General features: G+C 40.0%; 1 protein-coding gene across 1 annotated transcript in view; it reads left to right on the forward strand.

Moving 5' to 3' along the window:
- INVS (inversin) overlaps positions 1-19,883 on the forward strand; it is an 83,908-nt gene extending 64,025 nt beyond the window's left edge. The window contains exons 13-17 of the mRNA XM_005153424.4: positions 5,234-5,535; positions 8,963-9,770; positions 14,832-15,064; positions 15,990-16,070; positions 18,973-19,883. Of these exons, the coding sequence (XP_005153481.3) occupies positions 5,234-5,535; positions 8,963-9,770; positions 14,832-15,064; positions 15,990-16,070; positions 18,973-19,088 (1,540 nt within the window). The 3' untranslated portion in view covers positions 19,089-19,883. The remainder of the gene's footprint in view (positions 1-5,233; positions 5,536-8,962; positions 9,771-14,831; positions 15,065-15,989; positions 16,071-18,972) is intronic.
- The last annotated feature ends 31 nt before the right edge of the window (positions 19,884-19,914 follow it).

Below are 19,914 nucleotides of genomic sequence, written 5' to 3' on the forward strand. Positions count from 1 at the left end.
TAGACAAAGTCAGCTGCACTGTGCTCTATTTAAATTTTTGTATTTTGATATTCTGCCTAACTGGCCAGTTTGACCTTCATTGGCTTTGAGTGCTACTGCTGTACTGTTCAGTAGTTTTTAATGCTCAGAAAGAACCAAAGCTAGAAATCTCATCAGACTAATCGCTTGCAGAGTGTTTGTATGCTAAAGTTGTAACTTGCAGCCCTTCTACTATTTGCCTTTTTTGCTGAAGTCAGTAGAAGTCAAACTCATGCATGGAGAAGCTGCTTTGAAAATATCCCCAATATCTTATGTATTTCTTTTTAGTCTGGAAAACTCTTCTTCTTGCTGTGTGTTCACGAATGAGGTAGCTTTATTCTTTATGATGACAGTAATTTTTAAAAGAATCTGTGCTACCCATTTAGAAGGTAAAACAAAAAAGGATTGCCTAATGGAAATTTGGGGGTGTTTTACAATTTTTTGCTCTGTGAGTTCCTGATGTACTTTCTGAAACTTACTAAGCTGTTGTTGATTTGCTTGAAAACAATAGAAACAAAGTTGTGTACCAACTACCATAAAAATAGAATTAAAATACAATTGGAGTGTACAAGCAAATCAAGTTGTCACATAACAAATTTTATTTAATTGCAGTTTTATGATCTGTAATAAACTGAAGGGACATTATGTTGTCATCATTCTGCGTACCCATCTGTGCATTCCACAGCTAAAATTGGCCAGGGTGTTGCTACATACAAAAACCTAATATCCCTACTGATGTTTAAAAATCTGCTCTCCAGATAAAAGTAGATGATATGTGGGAATCCAGAATGCTGGTGAACTCCTAGATTGAGACACACACACACACTATTTCAGTGCATGTATTTAAAACTTGCTTTGTAATATGTTAGAGAGACTCACCTAATATAAATCATTTCTAAGTCTACATGGGTTTAATCTGTTGGGCTTTTTTCCTTAACAAAAAGTCAACCAACATCACATACGTGTATTATTTTCTGGTAAAGTTACATTGACTGTATTAAATGCCTGTGAAATATTTCTAGACAAACATATTCACCAGTGTTAAATGAACTTATGTCAAAGAAATGGTAATTTCTAAAATGAAGATTGATTCAGGGCAAAATAGCATGCACACTATTATGTCATTGAGCAAACATATCAGGAGACCAATTTAGGTAAGCAGGGAAGCCATGATAGAGCTCAAATGCAAAAGGGCAGTACACAGAAGGTGAAAGCAGGGATGGGTTGCAAAGGAAGAATGTGAAAACATTGCTTGGGCATGTAGGGATGGTGTCAGAAAAGTCAAAACTCAAATGGAGTTGAGACTTTGAAGGGATATCACAGGTAACAAGGTGAGCTTCTGCCCCTACATTAATTTTAAAAGGGTGAGCAAAGAAAATGTGGACCTGTTGCTTGAATGGTGCAAGTGACTTAGTGACAACTGACAAGCATGGCAGAAATACTCAATGCTTTCTTTTTCTCAGTCTTCACCAAGAATGTCTCCTAGGTCTCTATGCTTAGGGAAGTGGTTCAAGGAGAAGAGCTGTCAGCTGTAAATCAGGATTAAGTCAGGGATCCCTTGAGAGAACTCAGCCCAGACAAGTCCATGGAACCAGATGAATTGCATCCAATGGTGCTGAGAGAACTAACGGATGTCCTTAAAAGGCCACTTTCCAACATCTTTGAAAGGTCACAGAGGCCAGGGAGGGGTCCCCAATGACTGGAGGAAAGCAAATGTTGCACACAACTTCAAAAAGGGTCAAAATACACGTCTTGTAAAAGGAAGAACAAAGAAAGAGTTGCTCCATGACTGATACTAAGAAGTCTGAAGTGTTCTATGGCTTTTTTGTTTCAGCCTTCATTAATTATCAAATGATGCCGATTAGCAAGTGGACTCACACAAGTAACAAATGGCAGCAATGCAGGATAAAATACCAAAACAACAGTTTAGAGATTAGTGGATGAGTGAGGTGCTTTCAGATCAGCTTAGCCTGATAAAGCTCATCCTGAGTTGTTTAGAAAATTAGGTGATATAATCTTAAAATGGTTACCCTTAACAACTTTAGGAGGACTGGTGGGATTGGAGAATCAAGGGCCAGCTAAAGCAGCTTGCCCAGGACCATGTCCAGTCATGTTTTGAGTGTCTATGCAAATGGAGACTCCACAGCCTCTGTGGGCAACCTGTTCCAGTGTTTTGACTACCCTCACAGTAAAAAATATGTTTTCTTGTGTTCAGGTAGAATTTAATGAGTTTTAATTTATGCTTACTGCCTGCTGTGGGTGATACTGAGAACAGTCTGGCTCCATGTTCTTTGTTCCCTCCCATCAGATATTTATAGACATAGATGAGATTCCCGCCAGAGCCTTCTCTTATCCAAGCTGAATAGTCCCAGCTTTCTCAGCCTCGTCTCATATGAAAGATGCTTCAGTCCCTTAAGGTGGAAAACATCAAAATGCAGAAGACTGTAAGCATACTGAAGACTAAATTAGAAATATGAATGGTGTTAAAATACATATGGAAATGATTGAGGAAAAACCAGGTAGCTAGGTGAGGACAATGGAGTGCTCTACACATTTGGGAAAATCAATCAACATGGGAATACTGGTCGGAAACTGTCTCTTAGCATTTTTAGTAAGAGCTATCTGTTAAAGACTGTAGTAGATCAGAAGCTGAACATGTCGTGATTCAAAAGTGTTACACTTCTGAAAACAAGCATCATGCTAAATTGTTTAGCAGAAGGCAGCTGTTTATACAGCATGAAATATAACTCCTCTTGGTCCAGATAAAGCTTCAGCAGTAGTAGGGTCATACCTGGAGATCTATTTTCAGTTATGATTTTTGAAGTAACTGTTCCTTGCAAGGACAACTTCAAAAATGCTCTCCAGGCACACGGAGATGTTCTAAATTTAAAACAGAGTACATAGATACAGAAAGCACAGTGTTCTTAACAGAATAGAGGAGGTTGGCTTCATTTTAGCAGGATCAAAATTCAGAGCATCTCTGTGTCTTCACAAATGCGTGAGGCTAAAACTGTTCCTTTCCATCTGCTAAAGGTTCAGTTTCCATTCTCTCACTTTTGTAATGAAATACAAATTTATGACCATTCAGAACAAAATCCTGTTGCAATTATAGTGGAAAATGTTGGGCTGCCAGCTCTGTTATCACTATCATGCCGTAGTTGTCTAACTTGAGAGCCCAGATTTGGATCCTGTTGTATAGCTAGAACCTCCCAAAAACAAATGAGAGCCCTTAAACCTGGAATTTGTCTCCTCCTTTACTTCTCCGTGAAACCTAGTCTCTCAAGTCAGACAACAGCAAAACTTGGAAGTTTTCATTTGAAAGATGTCTTTCATTGTGACAGAAACTGAATTTCTGAGTAAATAAAGAAAAAACACAAGGGGAGGTTTGTAAGTATTCAGAAATCTGTTAATTCACTAAGCTGTTGTGTGACAATTAGCATGATAGGCTATGAATAGGGAGCTTTGAAATCCCTTCCATTTATTATTTCTTCAGTTTAATCTGAAAAAACAGCACACAAGCAAGACCTTTTTTTAAGAAAAATCCCCTTTTCCTTCTTGTGAATTTCTGGTCCTGTGTCATTTCAATAACTTTATAATCGGTGTGTCACTGAAGTTACTGTTTTGAGTTAATCTGCTCATCCAAAGAGTCAGGTCACTCTGGCCTGATTGTGTATCACACAGTGCGTCTCACACTTTCCTTTTAAATACCCTAATGGAGAATACTGGTAATAGGCTACTTGATTCTTGAAGGAAAGGACTATTCTGTGAACAGTAAGATCTGATTCATGAGCTCAAATGGCAGAGTAATAGCAGTGAGATCCATACTGTATACAATCCAGACATCCCCATGTAGTCCAGTTGTAGAATGCTGACATTATTTGAAACTAGCCATGTTTTTCCATGCCAGAGGGAAAACTGAACCTCAGGTTGCTGGGAGTGTATTTTTTAGATCAATTAACAGCTTTTCAGGTGCAAAGTTCAATCAGCTGCTTCTGCAGAGCGTACTTCATAAGATAGTACTGACAGATAAAGTTAAGGCTTCTCTCTGGCAGCTCACACTGAAATGACATATACTGGCATTGATACAACTCACAGGAACTGAGGATGGCATGCTGCATAACTAACCTGTCATATGCTGTGCTGTGAGCTAATGTGTCAACAGTCTGCAAACTATGTTGTAGCATTGGAAGCAAGTTAAAATACCAGGCAGCAACATGATACGACATTTATCACCTGTCCATTCCAACAGGAAAAATGTCACTTCATCTTACAACCAGTGCTTAATTTGCAAAACCAAGTTCACTGGTAGGTAGGTAGGTAATGTTTGCTATGTGCCATTGGGTTTATTCTGCTTTGTAGGAGAAGAATTTAGAAGCTACAGTGCAATGATATCTCATTGTATTTAAAAATAGGCTGCAAAACTTTATTCAAGAGATGCGCCTTTCCTAACCTTGTGCAAAATTCTCCTTTTTATCTACACTATTTAAGGGATGCATGACTTCTTTCATTTTGAAAACCAAATATCATAATTGTAATGGCATACTACAGGCACACAAGTTTTTAATTCACATCTCATATTTTCAGTATTTATCATTGTATAATGTATAATCTGTTTATGTGCATTCAGTTGTCTGCCAATGATAAATACATAGGAGCAAGTTAGTACCATAGCTAGTTTGAAATTGGTTTATAATTATCTGAATTAATTATGACACAGGTGAGTATGAAAAATAATTTTCAAAGAGAGGATGTCTTTTACTGGTTTTCTAGTTTTCACATGCAGTGCATTGCACAACTACTTATATGAAAGCATTGTTCATTACTAATGAAAAACATAGTTATTAGTATCATATTGCTTGTCTTCTGTCACGTTTTCAAAATCCTGCTTTTAGCTTTTATATATTTATAAAAAAACCTAAATTTCATTGTTTTCAATAAGAGAGTGCTGTAAAATCAGCTTAAACCACTGCAAACTGAACGGGTAGCCACCTAATAAGGACTTAAGCTTCATTAGGCTGTAGCTGCAAGTCAGTTGTTATTTCAGGTCAAGTTAAGACACTTCAATACAATAGGTGTCCCTTTCTCACAAAAAAAGTGTTATCCTCAGGGTTTTGTTGTGGCAATGTCAAGTTTCTAGAAAGCAATGTATTCCAGTTAGATACATGCTCCCAAGATTTTGTCTTTGGAATTCTTATGATATTGACTGTCATTATAGGAAACGTGAAGAGGAAAGTAAACGAAAAGAGGCCAAGCTACAGAATGGGATGCAGAATATGGAAGAAAACAGGCTTCGAGTACAACAGAATGCTGTAAATCAAGAGAAGACTACCAGCAACTCACAGTTACCTAACAAACCCATTGATAAGCAGAGTAAGAGATCTCTGTCCCTCAGTGGTTCACAAATTCAACTAGAGAAGAACAGCAGAGGTTCACCTAAAGCTTGTCACAGCAAAGGAGCACCAAAGGAGAGTTGCCTGTCAGCCGAGCCTCAGAGTGAAGGTCATAAAATCCGGAAAGGTTTGTAAGCTTTTTAAATTGTCCTGATTATCCTTCCTGTCCATGTGTGGGGTGTTTTATGTATAGAACTTGTTTCATCTTTCTAGGATTTGTTATTCTTTCATCATTTAAGCAATTCATATATGATAAGAGTTAGATACAGATTCTTTTTACTGTGTGTATTTTGTCATCTTAAGTAGTCAGAAATGCCAGTATATACAATGTCTTTTAAATACCTAAAATATGTGAGAACAGGCTGTTGGGAGTTGTTCTATTAGTTGCATTGTTAGGAGAAAATGAGATTAAAGATATTTGGCATATCTATGGGATACTTGAAGAGTGCTAATGGAAAAATGGCAATTCTTGTTTTTAAATGAGGTTGAAATGAGGATAAAATTGTTCTAAGTGACATCTCTAGCGTACAGAGGGAGCTGTTCAGTCTGCTTCATTCTCCATGTCAGGGTTCTCCTATGATTTGTCTCTGAAGTCTTCTTGTTGAGAACACTCTAGGATATTTTTTGAGAAGTGAGACTGGTTTTAGAACTTGTACTATGAAGCAGAGTGTTAAAGATGCCCTGCTCTTCTATTCTGTCTTTAAATGCATCATCAATTTATCATCATTTCTTATTAGTTTTGTGAGATGGTGAACATAATGAGGAAAAATTTATAAGTATGGAAAAAAAGGGAAACAGGAAAGAGAGATGTGGGGAGGTTTACAACAGTGAAGGGCAGGAAGAAAAGAAGGAGAAGTACAAAGAGACTATAAAAGAGGAACAGTCAGCCTTTTCTTTTATTGACTCCAGTATCCATTCTTAGCCAGAATCTTCCATTGATTATAACAATGGAAACTGCATTGCATCAGTGAGACTCCCACTGGTTCTGGACCAAATACAGTAGTTTTGCAGAGAGAATGACCTGAGGACGTAGGTAGTAGGTAGTACATGGGAAACAGGGGCTATAAAGTCAAACTGACCACAGAGATCAGGACAGAATTTGCCAAATTTTCTATGAAGGATTCTATTATTGATACTTGTATTTGGAAAACTGCTTTTATGTTCAGTTGAGTACACTACCCTTTACAGTAACCTAGGGAATTCAAACCAGCAGCAAATGCCACCAGCATCTAGTTTGGACTTTTGATTGAGGGCTTCCTGGAAGATGGAGATTTCCTGACGTAACTATGCCAGAATGATTTTTCCATGGTGATTGTTCTACAAGTAAAATTTTAAAAACATATAGGCTATTGCCTGGAGATTTTTTTTATTTTCAATATCTCTTTAAAAGCAGAATATAATTTCTGCAAACAGTAGAATTTTAAGTAGAAAATTCTTTCTGTTATTTACTATCTTTCTTCACCATGTTGGACGTGACAGCAAAACTCTTTACTCAGTCTTCTGAAAATACATGTCTGCTTCTCCTACAAGACCAGTTTACTTTCAGATTATAAAGAAAGGCCCCTCTTGAAGCCTGTGTTTGAAATAAAATGCTATGCCATTTTTAGGCATGCATTCTCTTTTTATTATTGAAATGTTGCCAAGAAAGCTGATGCGGCAAGGATCAAATCATGAAGTTCTTTAATCAGTTCTCATTAAGTGTTTTAATCAGTCCTCTTATGACCAAGAATTTAGTGGATTTCATTGGACATTTTATTGGAATTAAATATAAATTTAAATCCTGTGGGCTGTGGAAACTATGTTTTAATTGGTGGGGTTTTCTGATCTGTTCTTCACAGAGAAATCCTCTTTCCTATTTATGTTATCTCATTTTCCTTAGCTGTAGTACAAACAGATAAGTTCTTTTTTTTGTGCTCTGTACTTGCTGTTGCTTGGTCTTTCTATCTAAGAAAGTTTCTATCAACCTTAAAAGATGAGCTAGAACACTTAAATTATGGGCTTTTCCCATTATCCAGTTACACAGTTGTTCAGGTTCAGAAGTTTTGCACATACTACTTCAGTGTCTTATGGTTGAAGTAAAAAAAGCTTTCGACATGATGCACATGCAAACCAGGTAGTGGGTGTTGGTGAATTCAGAATGACAAGGCTTTTCTTTTAAAGCTGTGTCCTTTTTCCTTGTTGAGAAAACAACAGTGCTGTAAACTTCATATGTTTGAGCTGACTGTCAGCCCTATGCCCATTTTATTGATGGCACTGGCAACTTCTGATTTAGCTTCTCTAGGAGTAGGATTATGCCCTTGGAAATCTTGACATCAGAAGGCACGTTGTTTTTAAATTGTCTGTTCCCCAGGTGTAATGCAGAAGAGAGTGAATTTCCTTCTCCATTCTGAGCAGTTAAAACAATAGATCAAAATATATAATAAAAAATAATTACATTAATAATAGATTAAAATAATAGATTGGGGTTTTTTTCCCTGTCCCAGAACATAAAGGGCTATCTACATATAGGCTAATCATGTATAAGTTAGAGTAGCCTCTCAGCCCACACTGACCTGTCACTATGATAAATCTTCTTTGTCGGAGACGTCATTGATGATAATCTTTAGTTTCCTTTGTGTAATATGAAAATGTGCCATATTCTGTTACCCAGTCAAAAGAGTATCCTGACAGGCTGCAGTGAGGATGAATATATCATGGTTTCCCCAAGTTTTGGATGATCCAGCAGATTTTCTGTGATTCCGGTATATCAAAGATCTCTTTCTCTTCTTTTCCCTGTCTTACCTACCCCTTAGTGACCATTCTGTCTGTTACATTTCATCCTGCCTGGCCTGTTTTCTCATTCTCGTGTTAGTTTCCAAACAAAGTGGAAGGTGTATGGTAGATGGGAGATTTTCAGTTTTGCACTGAAGCCTGGCTTCCAGATCATCCTTGCAAGGGCATTTAGAAGCACTTATCTCACAACAGCAAAGGTGAAATGGGAAGGACTGCCTAGATTCATTTAGGATGTCAAGTACCCAGAAGCCAAGCACTCTGGGTTTCCTGGGTCAGTGGGTTACCCAGTCTGTCACCATGTGCCAGGATACAGGGTGGCTAGAGCAGAACTTCAGCAAATAAGCTTGAAACAGTGACAGTCTGTCACAGTATCTGCACTGGAATGAGCAGATGTGTTCATGGGGCTGCATTCCTGCACCACACTGTAAGCTGGTTTCTTTGGAGAACACCAGTATTTTCAGGTAGGTGATGAAACAGTTTTTCCCTGTGAACTTTTTTTAGGCATCTGAGTCAAATGCATTGTAAGAAAGAAAAATACTTTTAGAACCAAAAGCAGATTAAGAAGTTTGAGACTGTACTGTTACAGGCAATCAGGTCCGCTCCTCAAGTCTTCCTGCTCACAGGTTTTTTCATGTAAGTAAACCCTAGTGTGCCTCAAAAGTACACTAGTAGTGTACTTACAAAAGTAGTGTACTTACAAAAGTAAAAAGGAAAATAGAGAAAAAAACCTATGTTTTGCTGGTTCAAAGGTTGAATGTTGGTTTTCATTTCTCTGTCTAAAGATTCACTGAGGAAACACACCAAAAGCAAGTCAAGTTGTGTCCATTTCCATTGTGACAAAGCAAAAGAGGGAACAAAAGTTGAAGTGAAACATCAGCTCACAGCTGCTACAGAACTGGATGGAGAAAAGCACAAGGAGCACACTGTTGACACGATGGGTGCTTGTGCTCGGAGGAGCAGAAGGCATACTACTGCTGCTTGTAGGACTGTGAGTGTTGGGGAAAAGCTAAGAGATCAAAGTCAGCCTTCATCTGGCAGCAGGGACCGTTGTGAAGGAACGGCTGTGTTCTTCTGCAGTGTCAGCTGTACTGGTGGAGTTGCGAGAAACTCGAAGCAGTGTGAAACTTCTTCCAAAAGCAAAAGGCATCAGCAGAAATGCAGAAATAAAGAGGTAAATGATGAGCGATGTTCACCAGCTGGCTCTAGTAGACCAGGAAGTGCCAAAACAGTATTTGTAAACACCAGAAATGACAGCGTGCATGCTGTAGAACAAACTAACAGAGTGGGAAATAACGAGTTAGCAAAAAAGGCCTCCCCTTTATTGTCTGCTAAGGCAGAACCAATGGGAGCTGTGCCAAGAAACCCAGCAGCGTGTTCTGCTCCTGATGACAGTTTGAACTTGGAAAAAACAGGCATAATTGGATCCAGGAATGCAGATGATCAATCATGTTCTGTCGCATGGCAAAGTACAAATATTGAACTGATCCCTTTAGAGATTCGGATGCAGATTATAGAAAAAGAAAGAAAAAGAAAAGAGCTGTTTCGGAAGAAGAACTATGCTGCCACAGTCATCCAGAGGACATGGAGAAGGTAAGACTGCTGTTTCAGTAGCTAAAGAGTAAGCTATAGGTAGATGTAAAGTAAATTAGCTTGTTGGCAAAGTGCTTTTATTTGGTCCTTTTGCTTACAACATTACCAGTGATAAATAATGAATTTAATAATCTTTCACCGAACAAGTGAAAGCAGGTTTCGGTCACCTGGAATTATATTAGGAAGCTCATAAAAAGTAGAAGGTAAGTGATGACTTTTAATAATCGGAGAAGTTATGAAACTTCTGTTTCAAGCACTGATATTTCTTCAGAAAGTCTGGATCAGAATTTGCCTAAGCCTAGAGTTCACTGCTCTGGTGTTCATTAGGAATCTTGCACAGGGAGGGATACAAGGTTTTTCCTGAAAAGGTTTTTTGTAGCCAGATCCTTCACCACCGTTTACTGACACGCTTGAAATTGTATTCTAACCTGACTTTTAACTGGGCAACCAAACCAAAAAAGGTTTGGAGGCTTTGGCAGTTCATTGCCAAAACTTGAAGCTAACTTGAGTAACTTGATTGAGTAGGAATGACTTGTACAGAGGCAGACAGGAGAGAGTGAGATGTCCCAGCATTTGCTTTCCACAGTGTTGTCCTGCTTTCATGAATGTTCTTTGTTTGCTATCTGTGCATCCAGCTCTGGGGTCCCCAGGACAAGAAGGACATGGACCTGTTGGAACAGGTCCAGAGAAGGGCTATGAAAATGGTCAGAGGGCCAGAACACCTCTTATGAAAACAGGCTGAGAGGGTATGTTTGTTCAGCCTGAAGACAAAAAGCACAGGGGAGACCTGATTGTGGCCTTTGAATACATAAAGGGGGCTTGTAAGAAAAATGGAATAAGACTTTTTACCAAGGCTTGTAGTGACAGGACAAGGGGGAACAGTTTTAAACTGACAGAGGGTAGGGTTAGACTGGACATAAGGAGGAAGTTCTTTTATGATGAGCATGGTGAGGCACTGGCACAGGTTGCCTGGAGAACCTGTGGCTGCCCCATCCCTGACAGTGTTCAAGGCCAGGTTGTATGGGGCTTGGAGCCACCTGGTTTGGTGGAAGGTGTCCCTGCCCATGGCAGGGGGTTGGAACTAAATGGTCTCTAAAGGTCCCCAAACCATTCTGTGGTTCTGTGCTTCTGTGCTTCTGCCCCATTGCTCATACTCACACTCACCTGCAAAGCAAAGCGGCCACTTGTTTTCCCAGTGATCCACCACTTCTGCCTTCAACTCTCCCTGCTCCTCTCAGACACTATGCGAGCAGCTCAGTGTTCTCGTTGGCCTTCTTTTCTCCTGTAGATGCCTATTTCTTGTCTTATGTGTTAAGGTCTTTTTAGATCCGAAGGGCTAAAGTCAGGAGTAGGTTAGGAGAGTATATCCATAAGTGATACTGTTGCTTCTGAAGGCTATGCTGTTTTCACTGAACAGCAAATTAAAATCCCCATAGAGGAGTAGATGCATACCATATCTTTCAGTCAAAGTGTAAAAATGTGTAATGAGTTCTTGTGCAAATTTCCTCACAGGATCTGGGATTTAAAGCCCTGTATTGAGCTAGCTTGCCTGTATAGAAATCTTTGTATTCCATTTACAGTTTTGATTGCGGATAGATCTTTCTGAATCTTAGGTCATCTGCTGGAACAGCAGTGGTGTTTTCTATCACTGAGCATGCACTCACAGCACTTCGGAAATTATGGGGACTAAAGATTGTTCAAATGACATTTGCTATTGTGAGAATTAATAAAGAAAAATAAACATACTTGCTCTGTTTGCAAAACTCCTATAGTTTATAGAACAGTAACATGGATCATAGATCTGGAAGACTGCAGGAGAGGTTAGTTTGGCTGTTCCCCCAGTGCCATTTTGTTACATCTGTGGACAATGTACTGTTGCTAGACCTTTGCTGGAGTTCATCACATTTGCAGTAATATTAGAATGCATTTATTTCGGTGACGGTTTTGACGCAAAACACCCAACAGTTTGACTGGCAGCAGTGCTGAGGTGAGGGCACGCCACTGTTGTGAAGAGCTGTACTTCCCTCCTGTCTTCTCTCTCCCAGGCCCACCAGTTCTGCTGTCTCTTCTGCTTACTCTTCAAGCTCAGCATGAACTTTATTGCGTGAGTGTTTTGAAACCCACATGGATAATGGGAGCTGTGAAATCAGACCAGATTTCCTCCTCCCAATTTCCATGCTGTTATCGCATCAGTAGTTTTTATTTTTAAAAAGAAGATATTTCTGCTTCTCCCTGTGAAGCACAGTTCATATACATCTCAAAAAAGAATTGCTGTGAGTATTTTAGGATGTGTATCCCAAGTCTAATGGTGGCACCTGGCTGCCAAGAAGTCATGGTTAAGCGTTTCCAGCTAGCTCACCCAGCATGTGCTGTTACTATGATGTCGGTTATTCTGACTCGCCCTCTGAAATACCTGTTTTCCCACCCACTGTACACTGAATTATAGCTCTTACACAGGTACTTACTGTGTGAATGTGGGTCCCACTCAGTCCTGTGTTTGTCTTTCAGGTCCAGGCTGGCACAGGTAAATAGCATGTACTTGTGGACAGCAATAGAATTACACATCGTTAATGTGTAATTGTACATTAGAAACATGTAGAGGCATATGATTGAGTTCTGGCATTTGTCTTAATTAGGATTAAATACATTTGCCTTGCTGCAAATTTTGTAGTTGTGATTTACTTCTTGAAAGTTTATTGAGAGCTGTGGTGAGCTGTAACACAATGGTACTGCTCTGCTCAAGTGTATGAGACTTGCCTTTCTTGGGAAAATGTTCCAATTCCCACAGTCCACACACTTTATAAATGTAGTCCTCAAAAGCCTGTGTTCAGGTGTGTGGATTGCCGAAGGTTAATTGCTTCTCCTGCTCACTGAGCTTTACACATTCTGTGTCTAGCTTGCTCTCATGGGGGGCACTGAGGCCTGTACCATTCTCCAGAGTCCACAGTGAGTTGACAGAAACTGGAACTAAGTTGGTTGCTGTTACCGTTGCTCTCCTGTGGGAGTCATGCTATATTTTCTTTATATGTTACTTCTATATGTATAGTTGACCAGCAGTGGTTTTTAAGATTAGAGCTTCTATAACAATGAATCTACATTTGCCAGCTTTGCCACACTGCATATGTATCCAACATTTCTTTGCTGTGCAGTAGTTTTATTGACTAAGCACTGGCTATTTTGTTAAGGCCCCACATCAGATTCATACACTTGGAGGAACTCTTCTTTTTTCTCACTAGGGTCAGAACGATCAGCTACAGAGAGCTGAATTCAGAGAATGTGCCCATGCTCTGAAGATACCTGCCTACATCATCTTGGTATCAGAGCCTTGCAGTTGTTTTCTTGTTGCTAAAAACTACCAGAAGTTCTTTACAGACATGAAATCACAGCGGGTTGCAAAGGTGGAGTGCCTGTGAGTGGGTCACTTCACCTGTCAGCAAAGGCTTCTGGCAGCAATTACCGAATTCCAAGAGAACAGCTTCATAGTCTTTTCTGCTCAAGTATAGAACAGTTCCCCAATTGTTTTTCCTGCAGCAGTATTCACGTAACCCATCCCTAGCTCCACTTACGTTAGCAAGTCACTGTAACTGTGCCCCCCTTCACTTTCTCTTCCTTTCTTACCCCATTGAGCAGTTCTAATTGATGTGTTACTTACCCAAACTGGATCGTTTTTCCCTCCTGTCTTTTAATAACACTTCTATTCTGAATCCGTACAATACTTTGCAGCTCACAGGCACTACAGACCATTATTGGTAAGCTGCAGTTGTTACGTACTTTAATGAGCCGTATAACAGGACATGCCTGAATTCTGAAGCTCCACTAAATGAAGATTGAATATATTTGTCTCACCCAGAAAGTTTCACTGAGGGAATTTACGAAGCTTATTGAAAGTTTAAAATTATTGAGGCTCTAACTGAGCATTATCATCCCCCTTTGGCACTCTGTTGCGCTTTTATGTGCTCATTTTTCTGTATACGGCTGGTGGTTTGTTTGACATGCACAGTTTGTTGGCTTGTATATTTACACATTTTGTATCTGGTTGTGCTGCCTTTTGTTTTAACTTGTTGCAGATGGAGCAAGAGAACAAAATCACTTCCTTCTCCCTCCTTCCTCATTCCTTCTAATGTGGCATCCAGTAGAGGCCTTTTTAAATGCCAGAGGGGATGATGCCCAATATGTTTTGGCCAGTTACCAAACACCTACTTACAATTAATATTTTACAAGTGTTACTCAATGTTCATCTGTGGCAGGTTTGTCCTGGGAAGATTCAGAGTTAATTGCTAGGCCAGTTAACGGACTTGCGAGTGTCCAATGGAAATGCCAGTATCTGATTTAATACTTGAATCTGATTCAAGAAAAAAAACCCAAACAACTCCTGGTCACTGGTGCCATTAGGCATCAAAGTGGGAAGAAGGACAGATCATCTACTGCTGCCATGTGGAGCAGAGCTGGGACTGTGTAAGATCAAAGCAGCCATGGCAAGGTTGGGTTGGGAGACAGAGCCTTTGAAGGGAAGGGAAAAAAGCAAAACTAGATTGCTGAAAACAAGATGAGGGGAGCACCTTTGGAGGAGGGAGGGAAAGCATCTCAGGTTTCCGTAGAGGAAATGTGCAGTTGAACCTGTAAGTAGATGTGGTTTGTCTCTTGCACTGACTGAGCAAGTGGTAAAGGACACAGGAAAATTTGGTGTTATTAAGCTGTGAATACAGTTGAAATGAGACAAAAGTACTGTATTGATCATACTCATAAATATTTATAGGTCTTCTCCATGCTTTCTATATATTATAAAGCAGTTGATACACTGATGTTGTGGAGCTGTAACTTTTGATACCTGTAATGCCAAATCTTTATTAACTGTGTGAATAATGGCTGTATCCAGAATTGAACCCAGCTCCTGCTTTTGCTTCTGAGCAAACATTTATCATCCAAATGACTTAGCACATCAGTGGGAGTTCTGTTTTCCCAGTTAAGTCATGTAATCCACCATGTGAACTGGTGTGTAGAAAGCACTGAAGTTAAAACAGGTCACCTAAAACAAGTGCTCTTCTCTTTTCTGCTTTCTAGTTACCAGCTAAGACAGGAGTTGTTCCAGCTTCTTAGTGCTAAGCGGCAGTGCAAAGAAGATGAAGACAAATGGAGACAAGAGACAGCTGCCTTCTTCATTCGGGTTGCCTGGAAGAAACAGCTGAACCATAGCCTTCTGAAATCAGCTCCTTCATGTAAAAACCTGAAACCTATAAATAAAACCAGCTCGGCCATAAAACCCAGCAAGCAGTCCATCCTGAAGCAGATATATGGTAACTTTGTCTTCTCTCTATTTTAAATAGCTACACTTTTATAACAGTGTATTCTTCCATACACTCCTTACCTCATTGTTAGGGATTTCACGTATTTATTACAATTAGTCTGAATCTTGGGTGTTCTGGGTAATTGTGTGTCTGTTGCAGAGTGAAAGAAAGAAACCCTCTGTGATTTAAACTGGCTGCTGCTAAAGCTGTTTGAATCACCACATAGCATTATTCCAGCATGGGTCTTGAGCAACCAAACAATTCTTTTGCCAGAGCTGTTAAACTGGGGACAGCTGGCTCAATCGATGCACAGTGGCTGTCTGGAGCATGGTTTAACCACGATTTTAAGCTTTATGGGGTTTATATTGTTTTTTAAATACTTCCATTTGAAGAATATGGTCTTGTTCCATGTTCATAACTCTCTTGCTTCGAGAGAACTGGTCTTTATTGGAAGAGCAAGATCAGCTCTTATGGTAGCACTGCACTATGCCTGAATGTGCATGGTGCAAAGGACTCCATCTTGCAGAAAGGGTAGCAGGAAAGCACTGATTTAAACCTTGAGTTTGTTTACAGTGTGGATCACTGATGGAATAAGGATGTGCTAACTGTAGGTACTTTACTGGGTAGCTAGGTCACTTCTATCTTGGATCTGTAGTTTAGATGTCCCCAAAAAAAATGATTAAATGAATAAATAAAGCTAATTTTATTTAACTTTTTTTTTTTAATAGCAACTGCAAGATGTATCTTTTAGTTAAAGTTCAGTTGTGGTTGCCACAATTTTTTGTCATAGAGAACATCCCCTGAGTTTCCCCATCATAAATGAGACTGATTTTAGAACAAAGCGATGTTGTAGCCTACTTAAAATAGTTTCCAGCTATACATAACATCATCTTTATGTGATTAAACATGGAGCTGTTCATATTGCTTGTTAAAGGACGTTCTCAGGAAGGCAAAGCGTATCAGCCAGCAAGACCTCCTTCCAAGCTGAAGCTTTCTGATGTACAGCTGGTCTCAGGTAGGACACCTACATTTTAAGAATACTTTAATGTTGTATACATGTGAGATTGGTTTCATCTTGGAAAAGCAAAAATACCTGCTCAAGAACTGGGATCTCTTGTCAAAGCATGTAACTGCTGCCAAGCTGTTAAGATGGCACGCTTTTTCTTTCACTACTGTTGGATTTAAATGAGCACTGCACTTTCATCCTTATGTTGAGTCATGTATATGAAAACCTGTTTTTATTGGGCTGCTACTAGGAAAGACCTTAACAGAATGGACTTGCAGAGTGATGAGCCAGGTAGCATTCACATCTGGTTAAGCTTACAGCACAAATATTTACTAGTCTTATACAAGAAGTGGACTGCTACATGTGCCAAGAATTTACACACCTGGCTGTTAGAAATACCTGGTTTAGTGCGTAGATGAAAACTTGAAAATCCAAAGTTATCGATGGTGTACCACCAAAATGGTGTAACTGGGTGTCTGTGCTGTGCACAGAGCCTCAATTGCTGCATAGACTTTGACTTTCAGTAAGTTGTAAAGCTTTAGCAAAATCATGCATTTATTTCCTGTTTAACTCAGAAGCCATAGAGTCTTCCTTGGGAAAGGCTTAGTTCTGCCTGCCACTGAGATTTTGCATACGTATCTGGTCTTGAGGCAGTGGGGCTGGCACAACCAGGACTGTCAAGTTGTGCAGGCAGACAGGATATCTACACCATGTAGAACAGAATAACATCAAAGGACAGCGAGTGTGAAAATATTATCAAGGTCATTAAAGGCTGGAACTGTCATGCATGTGGCATCAATTGGCAGCTACCTAAAACTGAAGAGTACATGGCCGCCTCTCCTACTGCTTCTTTACAAAATGCCATTTTTAAGAGTGTAATTACACTTATTTGGGCATGGGAGCTGTAGTAACATTAGCACTTGACCACATGAAGTTCTAGTGCCTTGCCCATTTGGCCTTCATGGTTGTATCACAGCTAGTTCAGAGGCAGGCCATGGCTAGCTAGCAACAAAGGAGATGCTTCAAGGAAACAGTAGTTCAGGTAGTTTGCAAAGGGCTGTAAAATATATTTTCTTCTTTACTAGTTTAACAAAGCTCTGAAGGCAATACAACATTGACTTAGCCTTCTTTGTTAGAACTGTAGGGGAGTTTTTGCCTCCCTATGAGGCTGAGGCTTTTTTCTTCCACTGTTTGACAACTGTTTTAATTAAGCAGCACAACCGGGCAGGTGTTTGGTTGCCACCTCTTCATGCAGATAAGAATCTAAATTTTAGAAGAGCTTTAGCAAATAAAGCTTCTTTTCGTTCAGGTTCTCGGGACAACATCTCCCTGTCTCCTGAAATAAAAAGGCTTTCTTCTGAGGTTTGAGTGTCCTTTGCTTTCATAACTTGGTGACGAATAGGATAGTGATAGGAACTCTGCCCAGTTCCTTTAGAACACTACCTACTTTCATTCACCTAATAGGAGCTCAGGGAACTTTAGCCCTTACTTAAAAGACAATAACATGTTTTTCATCTGACCGCCTTTGTGCATGACAACATGACGCTTGTTGGAAAAGTTCAGAGCTGTCAGTGGTGAATGCCAGATACTCCGTGCCTGACGTAGGTGCCTGGAGTAGGTCAGAATGGACTGTTCAGTCTCATTCTCTCTCTTGCAGAAGGAACAGCTGGGAAGGTGAAGACTGGCTGTCAGCCCTAGTTTGAATGTTCATATAGCTAGTGGGAAAAGCGTGCCATGACACATCTGTAACAGGGACAGCCACCAAACTCCATTACCTTGCTGGCATAAGCAGACCCAGCACTTTGGAAGGGAGGACATGCAGAAGGTGCACAAAGGAAACGTACAAATGGGGGGGGAGGGCAGAGAGAGACAAGCAGAAAAGGGGTGTGCGAACAGGGACAGAATTGTTACAATTAGCTCATTTTGGACCTTGAAAGTTGTTCCTTTATAAACATCATTTTATTAAACAGGTGCCTTTTGTCAGTTCAGTAAATGGCATTTAAAGAAGTGCTCTGCAGCAGGCCAGACAGCTAAGTCTAGGGTTTTTTTGTTTCACTGTGGACATTAAAGTGTGTGTAGAGTTGTAAAGGAGGAGGCTTTGCAATTCTTGGCATTGGAAAGATGTCCTTGGAGAGTGCTGGGTGCGCCCCTCAATGAAACGCTCAGATTTGCACTTGGCAGGACCCTGGCTGGAAAGGGATAAAGCACCAAAATGTTTGCATCCCACCTCTACAAAACTGGGGAAGGGGAACACACGTATTTGTAGCATATTAAGTCAAACCACTGAGTCCAGATATTCAGCCAGGATCAGAACTGAAGAGAAGGGTCAGCTGGCATTCATTTTTGCTTTCTAGTAATTCAGAGCTTTAGCCCTGGACCAATTATTTCCCATACCTTCCAGAAATGATCCAGGACCTAATGTGGTTAAATATTGCTCAACAAAAAATCCCTTGCTGCTCTTCAGCAAGCTCAGCCAAGAGCATTGTGTTAGTGACTGAGCCATCAGCCAGGAAACCCTCCTTCATTTATGGGGGTAAATCTCATGTTGCTCTCTGTTATTACAGGCTGCTTTGAACAGCCGCAGCAGGATTTTACAAAAGCTGTACCGAGTGCCGCAGAAAATAAACTCCACTTACAGATAATCAGCAGTGAGATGCCAGGATAAATGCATCTGTTCCAGCCCTGGCAGTGTTCCAGATGGAGCAACCTGGTCTAGTGTGAGGTGTCCCTGCCTGTGGCGGGGGGTTGGAACAAGATGATGTTTAAGGTCCCTTCCAACCAAAACCATTCTATGGATTCTATGATTCTTCTCCTGGTGCACTCACTGTTTCTGAGATCCAGAACACTGTGTAGATTAAACTGCTGTATACCCACTAGAGATCCTCACCAAACCTGTTCTGTTCTTTTTCAGTAAACAACCTACAGTGTGTTAATTTGCTGGAGAACATGGGGAAGTCAAAACAATTTTCATACAACATGAGACCAACCACAGCTGCAAAACCAAAAAGCACAAGACTCAAGAACTGAGCAAAGCTGAGTGTTTGGAATTTAAAAAGCATATTCCAGTACAACCATTACCTTTCATCATGTGCAAGTCATCTACAACATACTAAACTTGAACTTGCTGTTTTGTATTATCCCAGCATTACAGGCCACGCAGAATTCTAAGGAATTGGGACTCATTTTGAGTACAAATCAGTTTTTAAATGCAACAGTTATTTATTTACTGACAGGATGAAATCTGAATTGCATTGGGAAACAGAAACTGAAGTGCTGAGCCCAGCCCCACAGCAGAGCTGCAGGGGCTCCCAATGTCCTCCATTGCCAAAAGTAATTTTGAATGTGTTCATCAAACACAGTTTCAAAGGAGAGGGAAACTGTAGTGAAGATGTAGCAAGTCTGAAAGACAGGCACAGAAGAAGAGCCTTCATTCTCCACTTTGGTACTAAAGGCACAATCATTTCTCAGCTAGCTATGGACTTGGAAGGAAAAGTAGAGATGTCGACAAAAAACACTCAGTAAATAAATGGCTTTCCACAGCCTATAGGAACTGTTAGGGTGATGTTTTCTAGCACTGAGATTATCAACCATTTTTTTTCTATATTAATAACTGTTTTTATACCTGCACAGAAAGATGTTTTATGGAAAGCAAGAAAAGATGGGACCTATTCTACAAGAAACCTGGTTTTTGTAGTAGCTTTGGAGCTGCCAGCATACAGTATTTACCTTGCACAAAGTATTTAAAACTAGAGGCTGAGCACTAATAAAATGATGTTACTCTGGTTTCTATGTAAACTGTTTCCTGTCTTGTCTTCTAGCTGGTATTACAGAATTCTAACCAATTAATACGATG

Source organism: Melopsittacus undulatus, chromosome 1 (genome assembly GCF_012275295.1).
Source record: "Melopsittacus undulatus isolate bMelUnd1 chromosome 1, bMelUnd1.mat.Z, whole genome shotgun sequence".
Lineage (NCBI taxonomy): Eukaryota > Metazoa > Chordata > Aves > Psittaciformes > Psittaculidae > Melopsittacus > Melopsittacus undulatus.